The sequence below is a fragment of the Poecilia reticulata genome, chromosome 5 (genome assembly GCF_904066995.2).
Source record: "Poecilia reticulata chromosome 5, P_reticulata-male-v2, whole genome shotgun sequence".
Lineage (NCBI taxonomy): Eukaryota > Metazoa > Chordata > Actinopteri > Cyprinodontiformes > Poeciliidae > Poecilia > Poecilia reticulata.
In genome coordinates this window covers 10,566,283-10,590,802 of record NC_088834.1, presented here as the reverse complement: position 1 = coordinate 10,590,802, position 24,520 = coordinate 10,566,283, and the positions used below count along the sequence as shown (strand labels likewise).

At 37.6% G+C, this 24,520-nt stretch overlaps 1 protein-coding gene and 1 long non-coding RNA gene across 11 annotated transcripts in view; one reads left to right on the top strand and one right to left on the bottom strand.

The window, feature by feature from the left end:
- arhgap9 (Rho GTPase activating protein 9) overlaps positions 1 to 24,520 on the top strand; it is a 56,378-nt gene that overhangs the window by 20,037 nt on the left and 11,821 nt on the right. For 4 of the 10 annotated variants that reach the window (XR_001776639.2, XM_008408465.3, XM_017304981.2 and 1 more), the window contains exons 5-16: positions 2,741 to 3,007; positions 4,609 to 4,698; positions 11,611 to 11,676; positions 14,443 to 14,589; positions 14,782 to 14,871; positions 15,596 to 15,657; positions 16,212 to 16,299; positions 17,760 to 17,855; positions 18,164 to 18,262; positions 20,609 to 20,714; positions 21,075 to 21,194; positions 24,332 to 24,430. Coding sequence is in view for 9 of the 10 variants with exons in the window: in XM_008408465.3 (XP_008406687.1) it covers positions 2,741 to 3,007; positions 4,609 to 4,698; positions 11,611 to 11,676; positions 14,443 to 14,589; positions 14,782 to 14,871; positions 15,596 to 15,657; positions 16,212 to 16,299; positions 17,760 to 17,855; positions 18,164 to 18,262; positions 20,609 to 20,714; positions 21,075 to 21,194; positions 24,332 to 24,430 (1,330 nt within the window). In the remaining variant the exon portion in view is untranslated. The remainder of the gene's footprint in view (positions 1 to 2,740; positions 3,008 to 4,608; positions 4,699 to 11,610; positions 11,677 to 14,442; positions 14,590 to 14,781; positions 14,872 to 15,595; positions 15,658 to 16,211; positions 16,300 to 17,759; positions 17,856 to 18,163; positions 18,263 to 20,608; positions 20,715 to 21,074; positions 21,195 to 24,331; positions 24,431 to 24,520) is intronic. The other 6 variants (XM_008408464.3, XM_081607003.1, XM_008408466.3 and 3 more) reach the window with 6 other exon arrangements.
- On the bottom strand, positions 3,003 to 24,390 carry LOC145551659 (uncharacterized). Its single transcript, XR_014087542.1, has 3 exons — positions 24,301 to 24,390; positions 20,579 to 21,094; positions 3,003 to 3,184 (listed from the first exon to the last, which is right to left on the bottom strand). It is a non-coding gene; the product is annotated as an uncharacterized LOC145551659 (long non-coding RNA).

Below are 24,520 nucleotides of genomic sequence, written 5' to 3'. Positions count from 1 at the left end.
TGGAAAAGGACGTACTGAAGAGAAAATAATCCACTTGCTTGATCAAACGGTGTTAAGTTGGTCATAGTGGGAGACTCGTCCAACTTGATTCAGGATTTTTATTTCTACTCTTGTGTGATGGAGGAGACATGAGCACAGCTGGAGAGAGTGAGAAATCAATTTGTCTTGTCAGGGGAAACTTGAAGCCAGTCGCCCTTCAGTCATCAAGAAAACATTTTGAAAGCGACCTCTGACCAGGGCCTTCAGGTGAAGATTTTCATATCAACACTGACTCATTTCTGGGTTTGTGTGAAGGAGAAATGTTAGGACAGCTTCTTTCATTTGATCCCACATATTTATGTGAGCTCTCCCTGCTCTGCGGTGATTTTTATAAAAAACAACGCAGAGGAACAGACTGAGTCTGAGCTCGATTACAGCAGTTGTCTGTCTGCCCCCAAGGATGGAAAAAAATCTTCAATGAAGCAAGTTTCTCAGAGCAAAAAGACTCAATACAACAATGCAACTTCAGGCTAGTTTTATCATAGTTCATTAAAGTTTGTTTAAGAGATGTTTTAAATTATGTTAGGCAAATATTTTATTTATTTATGAATTTAGACTTTTGGGGACATTTTTACAAAACCAAACAAAAACACTTTAGATTTATAGTTATTTATAATTTTATAAATCAGTTTTATATATGCCTTTTTATAACTAAATGCTTTGTGCTGTTTGGGAATGTTTAATAAAAAATATTTACAGAGGTACAATACTGAAAAAAATGCACTTTCATTTGCAAAATGGGGGAAATACTCAGTAATGCCAGTGGTCTACATTGTAAAAGTAGAAATTTTATATGATTTAAATTGATGTATTTAACACTCTAAGCTGCGAGAGTTATAATACGTTTTATTTTGCTTGAAGTATGGTAGGTTTAGTTACACAAGGGTTCTTTGTTACTAGAACACCAATTGAGTCAAATCAAGTGTATTTATGCATCACACCTCAACAACAACATAATACACCTAAATATCAACTTTGCATGGCAGTGGTAAAATAAAGAGAAGTACTATAAAAATGTATTTCAGACTAGAATTAATCAATATATCACTTATTACAAATCAAAAGCAGCTCTAAATAAGTGGGCATTTAGTCTTGATTTAAAAGAAATCAAGGTTTCAGCAGCTGTGCAGTTTTCTGGAAGTTTGTTCCAGATTAGTGGAAAAATAAAACTGAATTCTGCTTCTTTGTGTTTGGTTTTGATTCTGGATATGGAGAGTCACACACACAGACATCTTTGTGTGGATCAGTGGGGTTTAACCCTGAAACTTTGACTACGTTTCATAGCAGACTTTGAATGAACTTTACACTTCCCTTAACATCAGAATCAGCTTTATTTGACAATGTTGTGTGCACATACAACAAATGTGACTTCAGTTTCAAGCACTCAAAGCCTACGGACATTAGGTATCACTGTAACATATAACATGCTCATTTTGTGTGCTAGTGAAGGTAAAATGGCCTGTATTGTGTAGGGTGGATATACATAATATGGAAATGTTTGTAATTTTAAAGAGAACCTACTTTTTGTCACAGAAATACAATTATGGATTAAATAAATACATTGCGACCAACTACCTTGAAAAAAATCCCCTAGTTATTTTGTTTTGACTACTTTTGCTTTGATTTTGTATTTATATCTTGGTATGTGATGGATCATTGCCTAAACTGCCATTAAATTACAAAGTAAGAAAAGTTTAAGAGGTATCAATAAGTTTGCATTTGCATAGTACAGTACTGTACATAGTACTGTAGTTACATAACTGGGACCAACCAGCAAAAGTCTATCAGCTTTTGGATTTATGGATCTTGATCCCTTGTAGCTCTTGCGAGCATGTATTCCTGTAAGCTCTGTGTTAATCCAAAGTCCATTTATTTATGTAAAATTGGCGAGTCCTGTTCATGGTTTCTGTTGTTTGCACATGTTTTACATACTAAAATAACTTTTTATGCTCAAGCCACTGATATTTTTTTTCTTCTTTTTGTTCAGTTTCTGCAGTTGTTATTGTGTACATGATGTATGGGGCACAACATGTAAACAGGAGATAATTTTTATCTCTTTAATGAGTCCACAAAACTTAGATGCACATTTACATTGAGAAAAACTAATAACAGCTGTTGGAGCTATTTATTCATTATTTTCTTTATCCATTTGAATTTTGTTAGTTTATTCTTAAATGAATATTTTTTGTATTATTTACAGAACTTATTTGTAGGTTAATAATTGTTGATTTTATTAATCTTTTGTTTTATTATGTTTTCTTATTTTTCTAAGCAAACAGGAAGTGAGGTGGGTTGGTCCACTTTCTATAAGTGTAGGGGCCTGGTAAAGGACCAGCAGGCATTTGGGTTTGGGGCCTATGGTTTTTACCAGTGCAAAAGAGGTAGAAGGAAAGTTTGATCTCTTTAATTGTTTTTTTTTTTTTTTTTGCAAAGATGTGAAAATAAATCATGAAGAACAATTTACATGTTTGGATTTTGAACCTTCTTTTTTTGCCTGCGTTAAAGAAACTTGAACCCAGTGCCTTAGTGGCTTAATGGAACTTAAGTTGGATGTTTGGTTTGACAAACAATCGCCACTACAACAGCATTACTCCTTGTTTATCTGTAGCAGAAAATAGTAAACAAGAAGTGTGGTATTTTTGGAATATAATGTTGTTGCTTAACATCAAATGAATTTATATGCATTTTATTTTCATCCAAGGTCCCAACTGAGGCCTACATGTCCCAGCTCTCCTGGCAAGACTCCCCTATTTATGCTGAAATGCAGCCGGAGAAGCGTCTGTCCCAGCAGGAGCCCCCCATCCCAGCTGTGGGTCAGCAGCCCTTACAGATCATGGACCTGTGGGAACAATATTCTGATCCAAGCTCAGGTAGATGCTATTATGTCAATAGCATTACCAAGGAGAGGTCATGGAAACCCCCTCGCCGGGCTCGTTCTCAGTGCACCAATCAGAGTCCATCGCAGCAGGTACTTTCTGTTCCCTCTGAAGCCTTTTCTTTCCTTCTGCTGCTGAATAGGTCTTAAAGTGTGAAAAGGTTGGCAGGTTCTGAGCCAGATGAAAGTGTCTTCTCTTAAAGGAGAGTGCAGTGGAGGTCATGGTATGGAATAAAAGGCGAGGCTCATTTCCAGGTTTCTATGGCTTGCCTGTATCAACACAAATGGGGACATTTTCAGTCACACAAGTCTGCATGTATAAGCCTGTATGGTATTTTCTCCTTTTACTAAGGCACAGGATTTAAAGATCTAGTTATTTTTATTGAAATGGTCTAGTTCTTAAGGAGAGACTCCTATATAACTTTGAGCATGACACATGGCTTCAAACTTGCTTTCCTTCTTAATGGTTAGTTAATTTATAATGTACTTTTTGAAATATGTATTTATAATTTTTTTTTAAATTCCTGAAAAACACGTTTTGCATGTTTGCATTGTCTTGTCGAAAGCTGAACTTCCACCACAGCAGTGTTCTCAACTTTTTTGCAGCCTGTAACAAGTTAAGGATTGCTTTGTTTTTAGCTACATCAATCTTTCTATAAACTTTGACAAACTTCCCATTTCTATAGCATGATGCTGCAAACAACATTGTTACCAGTTGGCATGGGTTATAGTTTCATTTAGAGCTGTATGTTGGTTTAAAGTTGCAATTTTGGTCTCATGTGACCTGGGCACTTTATTTAACATGCTTGCTGTGTTAAATTGATGTAAACTTTTCCACAACTTTTTTCCATGTCTGGTTTGTTCTGTGATCTTGATGATGCTGTTTACTCACTTACGTTCTCAAAAAAAACCTCTGAGGCCTTCACAGAACATCTGGATCTATTCTGAGATTAAATTACACGCATAGACTCTCTACTAATAAACAGACTTTTAAAGGCAACATGTTTCACTGGATTTTATTAAGGGGTAAACAAAAAGTAGAAGGTGCTGAATGTAAATGTGGAGTACATAATTTTGCTTTTTGGTTCATGTTTTTTCTTCCCCAATGCACCACCTTGTGTTGGTCTGCTGCAAAAATCCCTATGAAGCCTCTTCAGGTTTGTGGTTGTTAGAGACTAAATGTAAAAACTTTAAGAGCTATAAATTATTTCGCTGGGTAATGTATAGTATGCAACTTTCTTCATCCGTGATGTTGGTCAAGCAGATGAGTAAACAGATACAGTGAGTTTTTTTGACATCATTGTGCTGGGCTTTATTTCTCTAAAAACTTGGATCCTTTTTTGACAGCTACTTCCTTCTTCGTCGTATCATCATAATTTATTTAAACTGTGATGTAGGTGGGGCATTTGTGGCTTTTTAGCTTTTAAATCATTTTGCAGGTCATTGCCTGGAGGAAACAAAATCCACCGAGCTAAAGTTCTCCAAATGAAACAAACAAAAAATAAAAACTCCCTTGTTTGCTTTGCAAACAAAGGAGACTTTTGAGTCAATTAGAAAAAATTCAGTTTATCCAAAAATATTAGCAAATAAGATTATTGGTGTCAAGCCAATGATTAATTTAAAAATGAAATCAACAGTTATATTTAAAGAAGGTAATCCATGTTTCAAGATTTGTGTGTGTTTGTCTCATGCAGGGCAGTCCAGCACAGGCTCAGACGTTACCCCGGGACACCAGCCATCTGTCACTACCCCTCTCTAAGACGGGCAATGGAACTATGCACAGGGTAAATACTCTACTCTACTCTACGCCTCGTAAAGGTGGATCAAATGTAACTGAACCAGTTATGTGGAATTCAGTAGATTTATCTGAAACAGCTCAGCTTACATGAAATGTAAGGATTGTTTGTGTTTTAATGAGTCAGCTGCTGTGGCTTAAGTGGAAAGAACATGTGCTGTGGAGTGACTGCATTTGGTTTACCCGCACGTAAACACGTTTCAGTTTAAACAAAAGGCCAAAATGGTTCCTCATTCTCTTCATCTGTTGATGTGTAGAAACCTATTTCTTTCTCAGCTGTTGATTGAGTTGTGGAGAGAACACAAAGTTACAATTGGAGATTAAAGTTCACTGAATGGTTAGAGTTTCAGACTAAAGTTATATATTCTCAGCAGCCTCCAAAATTATTTGTGTCACTTAAGTGTGTTGCAGAAATCCTAAAATGTATTTAGACTAATTTGGTTAACACAATCTTGTGTTTTTTTTTTCATTATTTGACTGTTTAAAGAGGGTATAAATGTGATGTTATACTAATTCCAAGTACTCTTCAAAATGAAAAAGACAAGAGAACATATCCTTGAAGTTTGCTACATAAATCTGGAAATGGCTGCAAGGAAATAGCTACTACTTAAACGTTCTCGATGTTTACACTCAGAGCAAGAATTAGGTCAAAATAACTCACTGTGACAGGCAAATTGGAGCGATGAATGCTTTGCAGTTTATTTTACCATGCACAGTGTGGAGAAAAAAATAAATTATGAAAATATCTCCATAAACTTTAGTGGACAAAGAGGAGCATTTTCACCATTTCAGTAACTCTCCCATAACAACTTTTAAACTTCAGTCCTCAAGATCTTCCTTTCTTCCACTTTTAGGTACTTTCCTTCTCCAGCATTCCTAAATCAGATCAGCAAGTTTTAGCTCTGCAGAGGCCTGGTGATTAGCCAGTCATTTGATTCATTTGTGTAGAAGCAGGGATGTATCTAAACATGGCAGGGAAGTACATTTCAAGGTCTGGTCATTAGATCTATCGACATGCCATCGATAAAAAATAACTTCTCTGTTCTACCCTTATATATGTAAACGTATGAAATTAGCTTAAAGCCTGTAGGATTTATATTGAAACTGTGTGCTGCCGTCAAACGAGACTTAGACCGAACGTTTTTGCAAGGTAGCCTGAAAGCATTTATATTTTTACAAGCAAATGCTCAGTTGAACATGAACACAGAGGGAACAATTACTGCAGAACGTGACACGTCGAAAACTTTCAAAGTCTCGCAGCTATATTTGCATTAGGAATGCACTTCCTCTGTAGACTCCTTCGCTACTAATTGTTGAAATCTGGTTGATTTGATCTGCTGTGACATCCACTGTTTAACATAGGAACTGCAGGAGATGCAGTATGCCTCAGATTTGAGTTTTCAAATCAAAGGGAAATTATGCATGTCTGAAGTCTCTTTATCTGGTTGATAACTGTGTCCTCTAGCTTCACCCCACCGGGCCCAAATTCAATGGAAAACCTGTGTAATCTCAAGAAAAAGCATACAGGACAAGAGCTAGGACTCTGGATAATCTGGAGCGATTGTGTCAGAGATCCATTTCTCTGTTAGTAGTAAACCTGTTAGTAGTAATATAGTATAGAATTTGACATTCATATTGTTTTTATATTTTTCTTTTTAACAGGAGATAGCTTTTAGAAAGATGCTTAGTTATCTATTTATATTATGTTACGTTTTCCACCAGCTATTTACGTATTTTTTTAATAAACCCTCAAAATGCCTTTTAATTAATTTAATCAAAGCTACTCTTCACAAGAGGATGTTTGCTATAGTAAGAAAATGTGTTTATTTGTTTACCAAGTGAGTCAGTAGTGTGCAGATATACATTAATCTTTAATGATAATTAATTTGATTCTTTGGAAAAGTCTCTTGGCTTTTTATTTACTAACTTAGTGCTCTTCCCTGATAGCAAACATTACAAAATAATAATAATGTTGCACAGCATGTTTAAGTGCAAGTAGCTGTGCTCTGTCATCTGTAAACAGAAACCGCACAAACCACACACACACACACCCCGCCACACACACGCACACACGCACGCACACGCACACACACGCACGCACACGCACACACACACACACACACACACACACACACACACACACACACACACACACACACACACACACACACACACACACACACATGCACGACTGCCCACCTCTTTCATGTGAATCTTTTGTGTTTGTGTTTCACTGCCAGCTCAGAATCAAAGATAGAAAAAAAAGAGAAATTAAAAATTTTTAAATAGCCTTTTACTGCCTTTTACTAATGTTGAAGACAGATTCTTCAACATTAAGATTTTTGGTTAGAGCATAGGGAGCTCATCATTGTCATGCATTATAACCTAATGCTATCTGAACTGGACTCAGAGCCTTTAGAGCCACAAACAGGAAGACTAGTTGAGTACTTTAAACCTACATCGTCAAAACAAATTTAAGCCTTTTACCCCAAACTTCCCAGTGTTGTAAAACTGAACATCTTGATAACAAAGGGTTTTATCTTGCAGTCAAGCTTGTGTGTGTTTGAACTGATTAATCTATAGTTTTAAATGCTTGAAGAAAGCAGTCCATGACGGAAATTTATCCATTCACCAAATCGGTGATGATGTCTGCGACGTAAATCAACACAAGCTGCATGATCCAGATTGCCAGAGATAAGCATTTTGCGTCTGAATGGTGCCTTGCCTCAGTATTGCATCAGTGTTTCAAATTTAATGTTGTTCATCAAGAAAAGTGCACAGATGATCAAAGCAGTGGTTCCCCCCATCAAGTCAGCTTCAGTTCTGCTGACCTATATGTGTCGCTATTTATTCTGCGCAACATGACGTGTAATACGTACTGCATACCTCATGGGTTTGTGAACCAGGTGTTACAACCAGAATGACCCATATAACGTGCCAACATAAAGTGCTCTCAAGTCTAGATTTTTATCTATGGAAGTATCTTTGAAACCTTTTTTGCTTTGACTTCTTAATCAGCTCATCTGTGCTAGCTTTCAGCTTGACTTATAGATGATCCCGGGCTGAACTTAGTAGAGGTTGAATTGATCTTCAAAGAGCATAAAACTTCACCGACAACTGCAGTAGAGATCAGCGTGCATTGTTTGATTTGTACAAACCAAGTGATTGACGTAAAGGCGCAAATTAAAAAGTTTAGCTACTCAAGGGATTTAGAGCTTTTAAATAAGTTTTAGAAATTCACCATTTATGTAATGGGTTTGGATTGGATATGGTCATTAATATAAAGAAGGTGACAACATTTTTTATGATGTTAAGAATCTAATGTAAATTTTCCTTCAATATTAGGAAGGAACTTGGTTGCTTACTCACAAAGTAAACTCATAAAGAGTTGTAGGTTCAAATCTCACAGAGGGTTTTTGTGTGAGAAGTTTGTATGCTTCTTTGTATTTATGAGGGGTTTTAGACTTCAGACTTCCTCTTACAGCCCAAAAGCATGTATGCTTAACACCTCTAAAAGTGTGTTTCCAACATTCCACCCTAAACCCTCAGCCTGCTGTCTTGTGAATTTTCACCGCTGCTGCTGTCAGTTCTGTTTGCTGATGTTGAGCGTTGCCTGACCCGTTCCTATGGTACCTCACGGCTTTTTGAGAGTGCTGTTAGCAGAAAACAGCTTTTTTCTTGTAAAATTTAAAGGCTGTGACTTTCAGTAATTAAACTTTAAACAGTTATATGGTAAAAAGTAATGCCAAAATTGCTCTGATTTGAAATATTTTGTATTCTCCTTTATGACGCTTCACCCCAAATTTTTATGTTAAAACCAGAAGTAACACCTCCCTACCTCAGCTGATTTCTCCCTATGCAATCTATTCTTACCCTGGTATAGTCAGTGGAAAATGTGTGGAGTAAAGAAAACTACTCTTAGAAGACATTGTTGAAGTCAAACTGTGAATTGAGAACTTCTTTTTGGTATTAACGTGCAATTTGACTGGTTCTGCAAAGAATCCTTGTGGTATTATTATAATAACAGAACTGCCAACTGAAAAATAGCCTTTATGATGATTTAAGAAACTCTAGAGTTTGGAATATATTTTATCTTTGAAGCAACTCCAGCATAATTGCTAAATAGTCAGTAGAATCTTTTTTTTTTCCATCCATGTGAGGTTTACCAGTGATCCTATACTGTAGGCAAGTGTGTTGGAAATAAGTCCTCTGGAATGAGAGAAGGAGAGGAACCTCTTTAGCTAGACTTTATAATGATGGCTCAGTTATACGTTGGCCTATTGTTGAATCCAGCGATGTGGAAGAAACAGTTTAGTAAAGCAAAGTGGACAAAACATTGGATAAAAAAATTCATAAAAATTCTGGAGGCAAACATCAAACCAGCTGTTCACCTATAAAATTAATCCATCCTAATGAACTATAATCAAAGGTGCAGTCTTTAGATGTTCCCCAAACATGCTAATTTATCTGATTAAAGATCTTATTTAACTCCATTATTTTTTTCTCAGTGAAGGTGTCTGTTGATTTTGTTGGAAAGCTGTCTGTAGAAGCTCTTTATGACATTTACCCATCCCTTCCTGCACACGTTTAACTGCTCTGCTTACTTGTTTTCTAGTTTCCACTTACCCTGAAATGTGGTCGCACACCTGTGTCAGCTTAGTTCGACGCATGTTGGGTAGAGTTGATGGGAGCAGGTGGTATTTGCACATAAACTTCACAGAACTGCATAGTGTTTTCAATAAAACCCATTTGTATCCTTTTATTCTAAATACTGAATCCTGAGGGTTTTTTTTTTTAATTGCCTCTTCAGCCTCCCAGTCATCATGGTCCAGTTACTTGTTTCAAGACTCATTAAGATTTTAGAAATCATAGTTTTAAAACTGTTAGAAAAATGTCCTTTTAAGGCAGTCCTAGAGAAAGTACTGGAGTTCTATTTACTCTACATCTGGAGTTCTCTCCAGATGTAGAGTAAATAGAATTGCCCCTCCCCCACATGTTACTGCTACTCTGCAGCATTAAATATGGCATGTATAGAAACATTTTTAATCACAAAAAGCCCAAAACATCTGGGGTGTGGAAACTAAAGGAGCACCATTTATCACTGTAGTTGTTGTAAAACCTATGTTAGCAAGCTAACTAAGCTTGGCTAACTGAGCAAAAAAGCTATCAGCAATCAGATCTGTATTGTTCAATAAGAAACAAAATGAAAAAAAAAAGCATAATATTCTGGGCATCTGTTTGTTCTATATTTTTTATATTTTTATGTATCATAATCTAAACAATAAAATAATATACAATTTTTGTTTTTAGTTATGTTAATGTAACCATAATTATCAGCATTTTCTGTTTATTATTATTTTTTTGTTGTTTTTTTTATTAAAGTGCCAAACACACTTACATGACTTTAGTTTATGCTATTGATGTTCCAAACATTGAACTGGAAAATACATTTCTTTCAGAAAGTCCAGTTTTTTCATCCTTCAAGCTACTGCATTGCATCAGAAATAATATTTTTTTTTGTACAGTAAAATGCTTATAGCATTTAAAACCTCCTTTGTGTGAAACCTGCATCTTAACATTTCAATGTCAGCTCAGAGATGAAGGTTACAACACTTAGTCAGTCAGTTTGATGCATTCAAACTTAGTGTGGTTTTGCCTGTGCTGAACCATTCCTACTAACAGGCCACATAAAACTTAAAGCCTTTTCAGAAAATAGAAAAACTGATTAAACACAGAACTGGTTGAAGACCCAGTTTTTGAATAGGCTCTAGAACAGGAAGTTAAATTTATTCCTGAGAATTACCAATGCAACACATAGATATATTGTTTGGTTTTTCCTATCACTTAATGGTTGAAGCTTAAATTACAATCGGCCTTTTTCTCTTTCAATAAAGTAAGAGTTGTATGTTATAGCTCATGCAGACAGACATAGTTGGACAGTGGTAAATGTGGCAACGTTAACTTGCTGTGATGATTCAGTTGAGCACACACCTTCCTGATCTGCTCTTGTACACGAGACTGACTGTGTGGGCTGATAAAGGCAGCTTCCCTCTTGAATGGGGAAGTAGATTCGAACTGTTGCGCAGAGAAGAGGTGCATGAGTTTTTTACATTCAGCGCTCGGACAAAAGGGCTGTCATGATATGAACCACAGGAGGCCGAGGAGGTATAGTCGACAGATAACAAGCCACGGGGAACTCGAATTGGCCTGAGCTGTGCGAGCTGCTGAGCAGTCATAATGAGCACCTTTGCTGTGAGTTTTCTTCTCTGCGTTATTGCTGGTTTTGCTCTGCGCTTACTGGGTTTTACTGGCAGCACATGATGTGTTCTGCATGCTGAGTTGGACTCGATCTGCTTGACTTGACTGCTTTGGAAATATCGTTTTCTCATATTGGGTTTTTATGTTCGGGGCAATAGTTGCTGACACCGTTTCTCTGCAGCTGAACAGAAAAGCCTGAGAGCAACAGCTTTGAGTTAGAGAAAGAGCTTTGCTCTCTCACAGCTCAGTTACTGCCTCTCATTAACTTCAGATGAGTACAAACGAGTCATGGTGTCTGTGTGTGAACTCTTGGGCTGGGTTATATTAGTCATAACTGGCAGCATGTTGGCAGCCCAGGGAGGTCGCTTTAAGAGGTGTTGTGAGTTTAGACTCATATCTGATCTGAGCTTAAATTTGTCAGCATCCTGTTTCTCACAAAAAATATAAAACACACAAGTTTTTGCAACTTTAATTTTTACAGAAACTGACAAAAAGGAACTGAAGATTAGATGTTACTTTATCCCCTTGCTGTCAGTTTCAGAGGAAATGAATTAAAACTCTTAACTTGAAATACAGTGAACATAGCAGCTGTTAATCTTTGTTTTCTGTCATTGTCCTTCTGACTCTCCGTCTTTCTTTTCAGCTGTCGCCTGATTATCTCTTTGGCAGCCACCAGAGGAATACTGACAGCAATTGGCAGATGAAGCAGGTGCGATTTTTCTCTACCTGCTGCACTTTTAGCACCAGAGGGCATTTAAAGCATTTCTTCCTAGCTATAACCTTGGAACAAAATGTCAAAGACAAAAACTCCCTGTTCTAGTTTTACATATTTTCCCTGAACAACTGGATGCATTTGCCTAACAAAGCAAGACATCAAAATAACTTCAGTGACTTTGCTTCCCACTAGAAAAAATCCTGCTTGGTAATCAGTGTTGTGCTAATTCATCCATAAGCAAGAGCTACTTCTAAACTCAGTTCAGTACTGCATTTAAAAGACATGTACAAATTTTTTTTCTCTCTATCTGACATTAAATCAGACCAAACTTCTCTTGTTTTAGGTCAATTAGAATTACAAAAATGATTTCTATTTGCTTAATTCCTCAATCATGAGAGAAAAAAATATGATAAGATATTTACAGACAAAATGATGACCGTCTCTTTAAGCAATGAGAAAAAGATGATGCTGAAGCTGGTGAGACAGAGTCATAATCCACACTAAACCTGTCCTGTGCTGACATCGAGGAAGAACCCATCACTCCAAAAGAAATAACAAAATGTACACACAGGAACAGAGACCTTCATTTTTGGAGACATGTCCAGTGGTCTTATGAAACTAAAGAGAAAATGTTTTACCATAATACAATAATTTATTGTGCGTCCTTTAACTGTCTTTCTCTGGATAACTAAAGTGTTTGAATTAAATAGAGCATTGCTACATTTGGGGAAAAAAGCGGAATGCTTGAACCATCCTAACTGCAAAATATAGGGGTGGCAGCATCAGGGTGTGGGGCTGTTTTGATGCTGGAAGATGACATCATGAGGAAATAATATTATGTGAAAATATTGAAGCTATATTCAAAGTCAGAGTAGGAAGTAAAACCTAGGCATAGATTGGCCTTTCAAATGGACAATAAGCATACAGCCAGAGTGATTACAAAGTGGCTTATGAACAACAAAGTCAGTGTTTTTGGAGTGGCCAGGACAAAGCCCTGATCTCAAGCCTATGGAGAGATTGTGAGCAGATGTGAAAAGGGATGTGGGAGTGAGGCGGCCTACAAACCTGACTCGGTTACACCAATTCTGTCAGGAGGAATGGGCCAGAACTCCAGCTAACTAGTTTGTTGATGGAAACCATAAAGACTTGACCCAAATCACACAGTTCAAAGGAAGTGCTAATACTGAAGAACTGTATGTAAACTTCTGATTTATTTCTATGTTGTGCCATTTAGCAAATAAACATATTGTTATTGTTGGATACATTTTATTCTCACCTAGTGTCTTCAAAGTGTAAATAGCTGATATTTTCCTAAACAGCTGCTCTCAAATATTTAAACGTTTTCATCCATCCATTTTCTTTACACCCTTGTTCCTTAGTGGGGTCGGGAGGGTTGCTGGTGCCCATCTCCAGGTAACATTCCGGGTGAGAGGCGGGGTACACCCTGGACAGGTCGCCAGTCTGTCGCAGGGCAACACAGAGGACAAACAACCATGCACACACACTCACACCTAGGGGCAATTTGGAGAGGCCAATTAACCTGACACTCATGTTTTTGGACTGGGAGGAAACCGGAGTACCCGGAGAAAACCCACGCATGCACAGGGAGAACATGCAAACTCCATGCAGAAAGACCGGGGCCGGGAATCAAACCCAGAACCTTCTTGCCTCAAGGCAACAGCTCTACCAACTGCGCCACCGTGCAGCCCTTAAATGTTTTCATTTGGACTACTTTTGTATCTGTGGTTGTCGTCTTATTACCTTCAAGTTAGCATAGATAGAATTTGCTAGGAGGGAAAATTGTATTCTATTTTTGGCTTTGAAACTGTTGCATAATTGAAAACTCACAGTAGTAGTGAAAATGACAAAAAAAAAAAAAAGTTTTAGTTGCCTTTGACAAAAGCACTCATTCACTGCACATTTTCTTGACAATTCTAAAGCCATAAAGACAACACGTTGTTGAGAGACTCCAAAGCTGCAGCTTCTCTGTGTGTTTTTGCTTCATCTTCTGTCCATAAAGAAAAAGTGTTCCTCATTTAGAAAACAATTCTTCAGTTCAAAGTTCTCAAAAGTACAAGCCCCACTCGTGAACACATTCATTTGTGGCTACCATGCAAAAAGAGTCGACCTCCTTCACACATTTGTGAATATAGTGGTTACCTTAGCTGACGAGCCTTAGCTGACTAGCCTTTAAGTTATGCTGGTGTGCACAGTGTTCATTTATTCATATATTCAAACATGATGGTGGTGTGATGGGCTTATGCTGCTTTGCTGATGCCAGACCTGGAGGAACTGCTGCCATAATTGATGAAAGCAAGAATTTTGTTCTCCATCAGAAAATTGAAAAGGAATGTCGAACTCACTTTTGTTTTGCAACAGGATAGTGATTGAAAACACACCAGAAAGTCGACCTCTTGACGGATAACATAAATTAATGAAGGCTTTGTGCTGGCTTAACATTAAGTCTGGACATAAGTCCAAATGAGATGCTGTGGCATGACCCTAAACATGAAAACCCTCCAGTGGGGAGGAATGAAACCAGCCCTACAAAGAAGAGCACTCTGGTTTTGTTTGTCTGATATTAATATTTCTTTGATGATCTGAAATGTTTAAATGTGAGAAAAAAAAAACAAGTCCAAGTGCATCTTCACAGCAGCATAACATCTTTTCAAACCACTTGCATTCAATCACCTGTTTGTTTTCTTTGCTGTTTTTTTTTTGTTCTGTCTTTTACATGACATTAACCATTTGCTGGTAAAGAACATTGAGCGAGACGTCTCCTCCGACATGTTGAGCACATCTGCGTTAACAAATACAGAAGAACAGTGCCGTAACTCTGGATCCCAGCATGGTGCCAAGCAGCAGTTCTGCCACACGCAGTCTGTGATCCTGTCTGAGAATGGAAAGGTATTGCCCTCCATGCAAACACGGAAACATGTTCACACGCTCATCAGCCGTGTGTGCGGTTCTTACACAGAGGAAATAATTATCGATTAATAAGCAAGTAATTACCACGCAAAGCCAAATGCCTTCTGCACACAAACGCAGATGAGTGAACAGTTCTGGTAATGCTCTCTTTATTTTCTGTATCTGGTCCAGCAGCGCAGAGATTCCTCCTCCAATGTGACCAACATCATTGTCGAACCTCCTTCTCCAGAGAGCTCTCCGGACAGTGACGGAGGCACACCGGTGAGAAAACCTAAAATGTTGCTTGTGTGGATATGAATTCATGGGAAATGTTTTCGCTACAATAATTTCCTAAAGCAGCCACTTCCTCTTCCCACTAAAGTCAGTCTAGAAGACTGACTGAATGTGGTAAATTTTAGCGGTCTTAACGATTGTCTATAATAATAATAATATAAGAATAACGCACTCAGAAAACTTTCTAAATCAACAATGTTTGAATGTATTGCAGACTTTGTAAGGGGGGACCAGTAATAATTGCCTTGCCAGCGAGCAGATCCACTTCTACAACAGATATTTTATATTGTCTATAAAAAAAATACACCATTATTTTGGGGGGTTTCTGTTTAAAGTTGCCTTCTCTCACTAACAAGTCATCCCATACTGCACTGAGCACTTACAGTATAGCTTCACAGACAGTATTTACTCTCTCGCATCCTAAACGGGGCCATACCGCAGTGGGAGATTTCACAGCAGCTCCCCTACTGCTATTTTTTGAATGATGCAACAGCCAAGTTAAATGGCTTCACTCAGGAGCCACTACATTACAGAGAGGGGAAAAAAAACTCTCTGAGGAACTTCACTCATAACATTTAAACATGTCCTTAGAGCCTCTTTTAATTCCAGCTAACTCCGCCTATTTTAGGTGATACTGTTTGTGTTTCAGGCTATGCCTGGATGATCATTGCAGGTTTTCATACCTATTAAACTCTTTGGCATGTTTTCCTAGGAGCTGGAAAAGGCAGGCCTCCTGAACAAGACAAAGATTGCAGAAGGAGGCAGGAAGCTGAGGTGAGGCTGCATGACGGATAAGTTTATAGTTGAGATCAATGTGATATAACCCTGACACATTCTCCTCTGTTTGCACAAATTTTGATTAAAAAAAAAATTGATTTTTAAAAACACTTTAAAAAGTGATTTTTTTTTTTATTAAACTAAAGCAATATTACTCAAAACCCTGTCAAACTTAGGATTAAGGTGACCAATTTATCAATATATTTCTCTTGACTTGAAATTATTGGTAATCTAGTGAATCTGTGGATGGAAATAAAGATTAGATGATAGGAAGGAGGCCAAATGTCTTGGAGCTCTTTTCCAAAGTCAAATCTTTTACATACCATGACATCAAACACAATGCTAAATTACATGCAAAATTGCCTAAATGATCCTATATCTGCCAGAGATATGAGTATTTAGGTGTAATTATAATAGAGCATACTATGCTTGGCCACACTCGGCAACAATGAAATGTATTTGGAAAGTCAAAACATTTCTAGACAAATAGAGGAACAAAAACGAATAAAAATCCAGAGTTGATCTAGAATAACAAAAATGTGTTTTTGCAGAAAAAACTGGAGTCCTTCCTGGGTGGTGTTAGTTGGAAACAGTCTTGTTTTCTTCAAGGATCCAAAATCTCAGACACCGTCCAGCTGGGTGAGAGTTCAGACGAAATTTGATTTTGTTTGTTTATGTCTATATATTTTCAGCAAGAATACTAAAACTACAAGAAAAAAAAATAAGAGTTTGCTGGGAACATTTTGCACAAGCAGTTTTGTTACATTTGTTTTGAATTCAGAATCAGACTGTGTGTTGAATAGTGTGTTAGGCTGTCTATATGGATGCATATTGCAGCAGTTATCCAGTTGGCCTTGATTTAATTATTTGTTGGTCAGGTAATTCCACCATGATTTTAAGAAGTTACAGTTTTCAAACTGATGGATCGTCACCATATTTGATTGTCCTAATACGAGGTTCAGTGGGAGTTTTTTCTGTTTGTTCAAGTCTACATATTATAGATATTAATAACGTAGCTTCATTAACATCACATTTCAGAGTTGCCTAAATAGAAAAATATTGTGAAATGGTGGCCTGTTTAGTTAGTTCTCATATCCAGTGGCGCAACTACACATTATTCAGGTGGATGCGAAAACATAAATCGGTGCCGCCCCCGGAATTTTGTGGTGTCCTCACCTCTGCTCTTCATGCATCTTCTTATATTGCAGTTTTTAAGGAAAAATGATAATTGTCTTAAATCTATATTGATAGATCAAGGAATTGTAATTGCTACACTTCTAGTGTCAAGTTGAAAGAACAACTTCAATGTCTGCAGAGGTCTGACTTCCTCCTTGGAAGCTTTGAGTTTCACCCAAATTAATCTTAAAATGTCACTTGATCCCTGCATGTGTAAGACATAGTTGTAGCTGTAGTAGTAATTTGTTTTTCCCCTCCGTCAATGAGTGCAAACATGGACTTTGTAATCTGCTTCTATTGCTAATCTAGCAGTTGCTTAATTAACCTTAATTTCTGGTAAATCTCTCTGGTTTCTCACCTTGCAACTGGAACCTGATAACTTTGGGTCTCGTGTCATGAGCGTTGACATCTGAGATCACAGTAAAGCTGCTGAGTTCCTCTGGTTTTGTTTCTTTTTATCTTTGCTTTAGTTCTGTTATTTACTATTTCCCTCCGTATATGGTGAAGTTGGGTCCACTCTGCAATAGTAACTTGTGCCTGTGCATTAGCCTGCACTTGCTTCCTTTTTAAGTGCTCATCCACACCAACGTCATTAGAATATTAAAAGTTCCACAAATTCAAAAGTTTCTTACTTTTTACAGCACGTAACAAATACGAAACTAATTGTTATCTTCAGTTATCAGGACATTAAGATGCAACATTCCAGACTAATAAAACTTGTGCTAGATACTTCTGCTGCAGGAGTTGTGAGAAAAGCATAGATATGTGATAAAGATAACATACTGTGAAAAGTAGCGGAAAAAGTTCTCCCCTTAAATGTGAGGGAAAAAAAATACGTGGATTAGAAACGTATTGGCTTGATTCTGGCATTGTAGACAAGAGAAAATTGACATATGATTTCTTTACATGTTAATCAAACTCAGAAACCAGGAAACAGCCGCCCAGAGAGCAGTGTGGACTTAAGAGGAGCAAAGCTGAACTGGGCCAACGACCTGTCCAGCAAGAAAAATGTCTTCAAGGTAACACATTAATCACGTGAAAATAGAGATTTTCAGGTGATTTATTCAAAGATAAACACTAGTAATGTAAGTTGGGGACTCTGACAGCAGATAAAAGTGTAATACCGGGAAGAAAACAGTCACATCTGCAGGAAGGAAGTGAGAGTGACTTGATGATTCTTCAATGACCTAAAATTAGGAAAAAGAACTGGTTAACTGTTCCTTTCCAGAGAAATGTAGCCGAATCTGGCTGGGATTTCTGTCATTGCTGTTCTGCCATTTAAATCAAATGACTGTTTTCTAGAGAATTGTGTTTGTGTCTGTTTTAGCTGCGGACCATCACCGGCAACGAGTTCCTGCTGCAGTCAGACACAGACTCTCTGATCAGAGAATGGTACAACACCATCAAGAATGTCATCGAAAGGCTGGTGAGACAAACACAGACACAGAAACGTGAAGTTCCAACTCACCACTTCTCCGTTGGTGGCTACAATGGTTTCCTGTTATATAAAAGTAGCTGCTTCAGTATATGAACAATTAACATTCGCATCCAGACTTTGCTCCGCTTCAGCTTAGGGGTTGTCATCACTTGTCATAGCATAAGATCATATTTAGAGATCTGTTTATATGTTGACATGTTTATTCAATTGTTATTTGATTGTTTTTAGGCTTTATTCTTTATTCAGTTTCTGCAGGTTTTCTGTTTCATAAACATCTACTAGGTTCAGTTTCCTTTAGCAACTTAGTTCTGAACAACCACAAGGTAATGCCAGTGTTTTGTGGTGTCTTGTGAATTAAAATTAAAGACAGAACCATGCAACTTACACAAATGTTTCTCCTTTTGATTAAGGGGTCCTGGAAATGTCATCCAGATATGTAATTTAAAATAGGACTAGCCTAATGCCAAAGGTACAACATAACGTTTGACAGAGCTCAAAGGAAGTCATGGTTTGACTTTTGGTACTGCTGATGCGATGCACATTGTGCACCCATAAAATCTCTCCAAGGAGCTGCATTAATCAGCCCACCCTTTCCATGCCAATATTTACTGCAGTAGTATGTGCTGGGGTCTCTGATGTGGAAAAGTGCACAGACCTCCAAATTGTACCCAGGCTTGGCTGTGCTTGTTGTTGGGAGACTGAAAGTTGCAGTTAGTTTTTCACGCTGCAGTTTTATTGCAAATAAACCTTTCTGGCTCCGAAACAATGATTTTTAGTGTTAAAAGGAGACAATCTGGGGGCACAGTGTTTTTCTGGCTACACATGTGAGCTGCTCCAGAGTAGAAATATTTTTAAGCACACTATGCTCCATCTGTACTGAAAATCCCGTCACCTGCTCATATTTATGCTGCAAACAAGCTACAAGCTAAGGTAGAGATCTGCAGACTGTGACTATTTTGGTCAAGCTAGAACAAACACAATATGTGTGGCGGTCTTGTTGTAGGCAGACAGCAGGGAAAGCAACTCAGAAAGCTACTTGAAAACATTATAACTCTCACGTCCCATGGGGGATTCTGTCAACATTCTTTTTCATTGGGTTCTTACTTTAATTTTGCTTGGAACAGTTTTTCAGTTCTAACGTTATGATGAGAAAATCTCTTTGCTGTGATATTTTAATACTTCCCATACTCAATTCCTCACTGAAATTATCCTAGTAACATTTGTGTATTTTGTTTATGAAGTGTTCTAGGTGATTTTCTGAAGCATGAAATAGTGGGCATTCTGTAAAATTATTTTCTGACTTCATGTTTCACTCTCAGTTGCAGTTAGCAGGAAAACACCTTTTACAAACAAGTCTGTCATAGCCTATAAGTGATTGATGATGTTACTGGGATCATCGTCTGTGCCTGATCTCAACTTCAAATGATTCAGACATAGCTTTATCAAGTTTCCTCTTGTGGTGTAACTTTTTTTTTTTAAGAAATCTGCATCTATTGGTAATGTTTAACTTCAGGGTTATTTTATTTTCTCAAAAGAACTCAAGGTGTCTCTCATAGCTGGACAGACAGATCTAATGAGCCTGGTTGTTCTTCCAAGGATCTTCTAAATCCAGAGGATCAAACAACTTTTTTATTAACAGACCACAGACAAGTTCAGGTGTCCATTATCAGATTTGTGTCTTTCCTTACAGGACTGTAAACTAATCTTTAACATTCCTCTCTAAACTTTGCAAATTGCAGGTGTGTTTTTAAGTTAGATTTGGGGATTTCAATCTATCCAATATGACTGAACTTAACTTATATGGCAATGAACAATGACATTTCCCACTCCAGAGGTGCAAAGGAGACATGCTTTAAAATACTTGCAACATTGATTACAGTAAAATTGAATCGATCTATTCAGGGGAGGTAAATATACCCCCTTTGGATTTTTACTTGTAAAAAAGCTGGAAAACCATGTATTTTGCTTCCTCTTCACAATGCCTTAATTTGCAAATGAATGTTAAATGAACTGAGCTTGAGGTTAAATGCCTTGCCCAGTGGAACATTAATATTAGACAAGAGGATGCTGGACTTTAACCTGCAAAAAAAATACTTTGAAGTTCTTGGTTTAATATGATAAAAAGCCAAAAGAAAAATCAACGTTCTTGAAAAACAAAAGAAAAATGTTTCATTTTCCAACCGTTTCTTCATCAAGACTTCTTCCGGCTTCCTGGACATCTTTGAAAGCTTGTCTTATTACTTTAACTTGACAGAAAAGCATAAATAAATTTGTGATTTGTTTAAAAATTTTGTACGGTCTTACTCAATATCGTCCTCCCTCTTCATTCTGCAGGATCGGGAAAATCCGTTAGAAAACGTCCTCCAGTACTCTCTGAGGCGAGCTGGCAGCGTGGAGATGCTGGACCACAGCGGCGACGAGGATGACAGAAGAAATTCTCGTAAGTCGCGACCTCCTGGTGCCTCCGTCACTCCTGCCATTCCTCCCCTCCTCTCTGATTCACAGCCTCTCTCAGCATCATCACTCTTTTCTCTGAACCTCCATGCAGGCTTCTTGCATCCCTCTATCCTGACTTCCATCATCTCCTCCATCAAGCCCACCTATTTCTTAGCTCAGCCCCCTTGGCAGATAATCCCACCGTCTGTCCTTGCTCACCTCCGTCGTCGCCCGGCGCTCCCGCTTTTCATTCTCACCACCATCCCCCCTCCTCTGTTCTCCTGGCCCGCAGCCGAACGCCCCGCACTGACCTCCTCTACCTTGTCTTCCCTCTCTGCTGCTTCCTCTTCTTCTCCCTGTGTAGTCCCTCGCTCTGTGTCTAACCTGGAAAACACGGAGAGGAAAAGAGTGAAGACCCGGTTGAAGAAGCTGATCCTGAAAAGACCTCCTCTGCAGGCTCTGCAGGAGAAAGGGCTCATTAAAGGTAAGATTTCTGTCTTAACATCCAAGTACCAAGATGTTTATTCAAAAGTATAGTTGGAGAATTATAAATTAATGATGTGTTATTATAATACATTATTCTTAAAGCTAAATCACAAGATTTTTTTTAAAGTTATGTAAAGAATTTGTGTGATTTAAGTGAAACAGATTAAAGTTATGAAGGCAGGCAGGAAGTGTCAGCATTTATCCTGCAGTGATGCCACATTCCCTGGTGATTTTGTGATGCAATTCTCCTGATCTGTTTAGTAAGTAACTTTTTTCACACTAGTAACAAAACATAATTTATTCATCCTTCTTTAAGCTGCAGTGAGCAGTAATGTTATTTAGAATGTTCCTTATGAGCCATTTAATAAGCTGTGATTCAAATGCTTTAGGAGGAAAATACGTCCGTCGGCACCTCGTCTAAGCTTTGTTTTCAAATGCTGGATGAAATAAATAACATTTGAATGTTCAGAGAAATATCACAATGCCTGCTCTATAAATACAGATATGCATGTCTTGTCAGATCTACTGGTGAAAACTTTGTCATTAGAGCCAGCTACACTGCAACACAACTTCAGATGGGCTGTTTTATCTAAAAGATGACTGTATCATGCAGTAGGAAATCAGTTATTATCAACAAATCTACTTACAGATTTTAAGATATATTTAAATCAACAGATTAATCTGCGGTTTTGCCCATAAAAGCATTGAAATATGTATTAGATGCTTTTGAAAAACAAAAGAAATGTATACATTTTTGAAATATCATCCTGATCTCACTTTTTTTCCAACAGTTTTTCCTGATCAAAAGGAGATGGTTATTATATTAAAAAGCACGTCACAGTAATTCACTAAAAACAAATAAGACCAATAAAACATATTTAAATACATGAAGTTTCATAATCAATACAGACTTATTAACCAATTTCTTTCTCTAAAACTTTTCTTTTTCTGTTCTATTAAAGACATATTTTATAGTTTTTTTCCTTATTTCTTTATTTATCTTTTTAAAAGAAAGAGTTTGAACTAAATGTACACTTGGCTGTGCAGCAGGTGTGCGCAGCCATCTTGGGTGTAGGAGAAGTCTACAGTTTGATGCAGCAGGTTTTTGAGTCAAGTGGAAGCTTTGGGAAGGAAGTGGAGGTCTCATAAATGCTCTTATTTAATTAAAATTATACGTTTTGAATGCAATTTTTATCTTTTAGGATTGAGCTGTTTATGTTTGCTATTTCTTTTACTAAATTCAATATTTACTTAGTGTATCCAATTTGTTTGGCTGCTGTACTTTTATTCTAAGGTTGTGTACTAAAATATCGTTCTTATTTTAAACCAATGATGTATGTACTGGTAACATTGTAATATAGGTTATTTTCCACAGCTGTAGTGGTTTAATTAGACCTGTTTGCCTTCACTGGAATCATGTATTCAGATCAAATAACCTAACCAATCATGACTTCTATCATATTTTCATGATTAAATAAATAAAAATAGTCCAGATTTTGGGGAAAAAAGCACGACAGATTACATCTTGTCCTTTTTATCTAACAAGAATAAAACTGGTTTCTGATAAATGTTCAGAAATCATTTTTAGTAAACGAAAATCAGTGCTAAACACAAACTGGTTTAAAGTTTTAATGACTGCAGCTTCTTTCACAGTATGTTATTGAGGAAAATTCAGACATATAATAGAGAAGTCATCCAAACAAAATCTAAAATTTGGATTACAAAAAGTTTCATAGCTCAGTTCAGTTGTGATCTGCTCTGTGTGGAAAACGTTGTCAAGAGAAATGCTTGGGGCCAGTAGTTTAGAGATCGAACAAACTAGCATCCTGCCAACTCTGTGGCAAGGCCAGGGTGACTTGATTTCACCACAGGAAAGAATGTTCACTTGTGGACTCAGGTAGATGTGGTAATTTCTGCTGTGGTTCTGACCAGTATTGGTAATCTCACAAGCACTGATGTCAGCCGGTTCCTCACCTGTAACTGTCATTGAGCCATTCAGAAGTCTCTCTTTCTTCCACATATTCAAAGTGTTTTACTTCATGACAATGATGCTATTGTCAAAATCTCATAACGGTCTGTCTTGGTACACAAACTGTTTGATTGTACACTTCTAATTATCCTCATTATATATATATATATATATATATATATATATATATATATATATATATATATATATATATATATATATATATATATATATAATATTGTCCATAAAAAAGATACTTCAGGTTGACCCCAGACATTTAGAAGTTGGGAGGGAAGTTGATTGAACTCGACGGAGAGCAGCTAAAAATAAGAAAACAACTTTTTAAAACAGTTATTTTCTAAACTGAGTATTAAGACGCTTCCTGCCTCCAGCTCCAGCTACGGTCTGCCTGCTGACTCATTACCAGACCTGCTGTGGCCGTGCCGTGACCTCTGCTCAGACCTGACTCCTTCACCTTTTTTAACTTTCACAATTTCTGTCCGCTTTTCCTTTAGAGAGAACCTTTTGGGACAATAAACGTGCTTACTCCATCCTGTTTTATGTTACGAGTAAGCTGTCGCAAATCCATTTAACATATCCCCCTCGGCAAGGCATTTCTTGTCAAGAAGAAAATCAGATTTTTGTTGACAACGATAAGCTGTCGTTTCTTACGGTTCCAGATGACCCGTAATCATCTGTGTATGGTCTTGGTTTTTCATTTTATGGTGACTTAATTCCAAGGGCTCGCTTTGTGTCGGAAAATTTAATTTTATCGTGATTTAAAATTAACATTCAGATTATTGGAAGGGTAACTTCTACAGTGGAAGGCAGAAATATCCAATAAGCTTTTGAGGTTAGTTGCTGTTACCAGCTGCATGCTGTACTCTTTTTTTAACTCTCCCATTGTAGCTGGATATTGATGCCACACATTTAAGTTACTCTATAGTTTATGGAGTACAGTGCACGAGTTGAATTGCATCATCTAGTGTGAGAGCAAACACGTCTGCTGGGAACTGACTCAAACGAGAGGGGGTTTCTCTCCCACTGAACGTCGTTTTCGGAAGATTAACTGCATCTTGTAACTCTGACATGATGAAAACAACCTTTTAAACCAACATGGAAAAAAAAAAACTGCCTGTTTGTGTCCATCTGTCTTCGCCCCTCAGATCAGGTGTTTGGCTGCCGCCTGGAGATGCTCTGCGAGAGAGAAAGGAGCACCGTCCCCCGCTTTGTCAGACTTTGCACGGAGGCTGTGGAGAAGAGAGGTACAGTCACTGAAAACACGTGATCACAGCTGACTGTGGACATTGGGGGGGGGGCAGAGAAGGTCCTGAAATCTGTTTTGTGCATCAGCT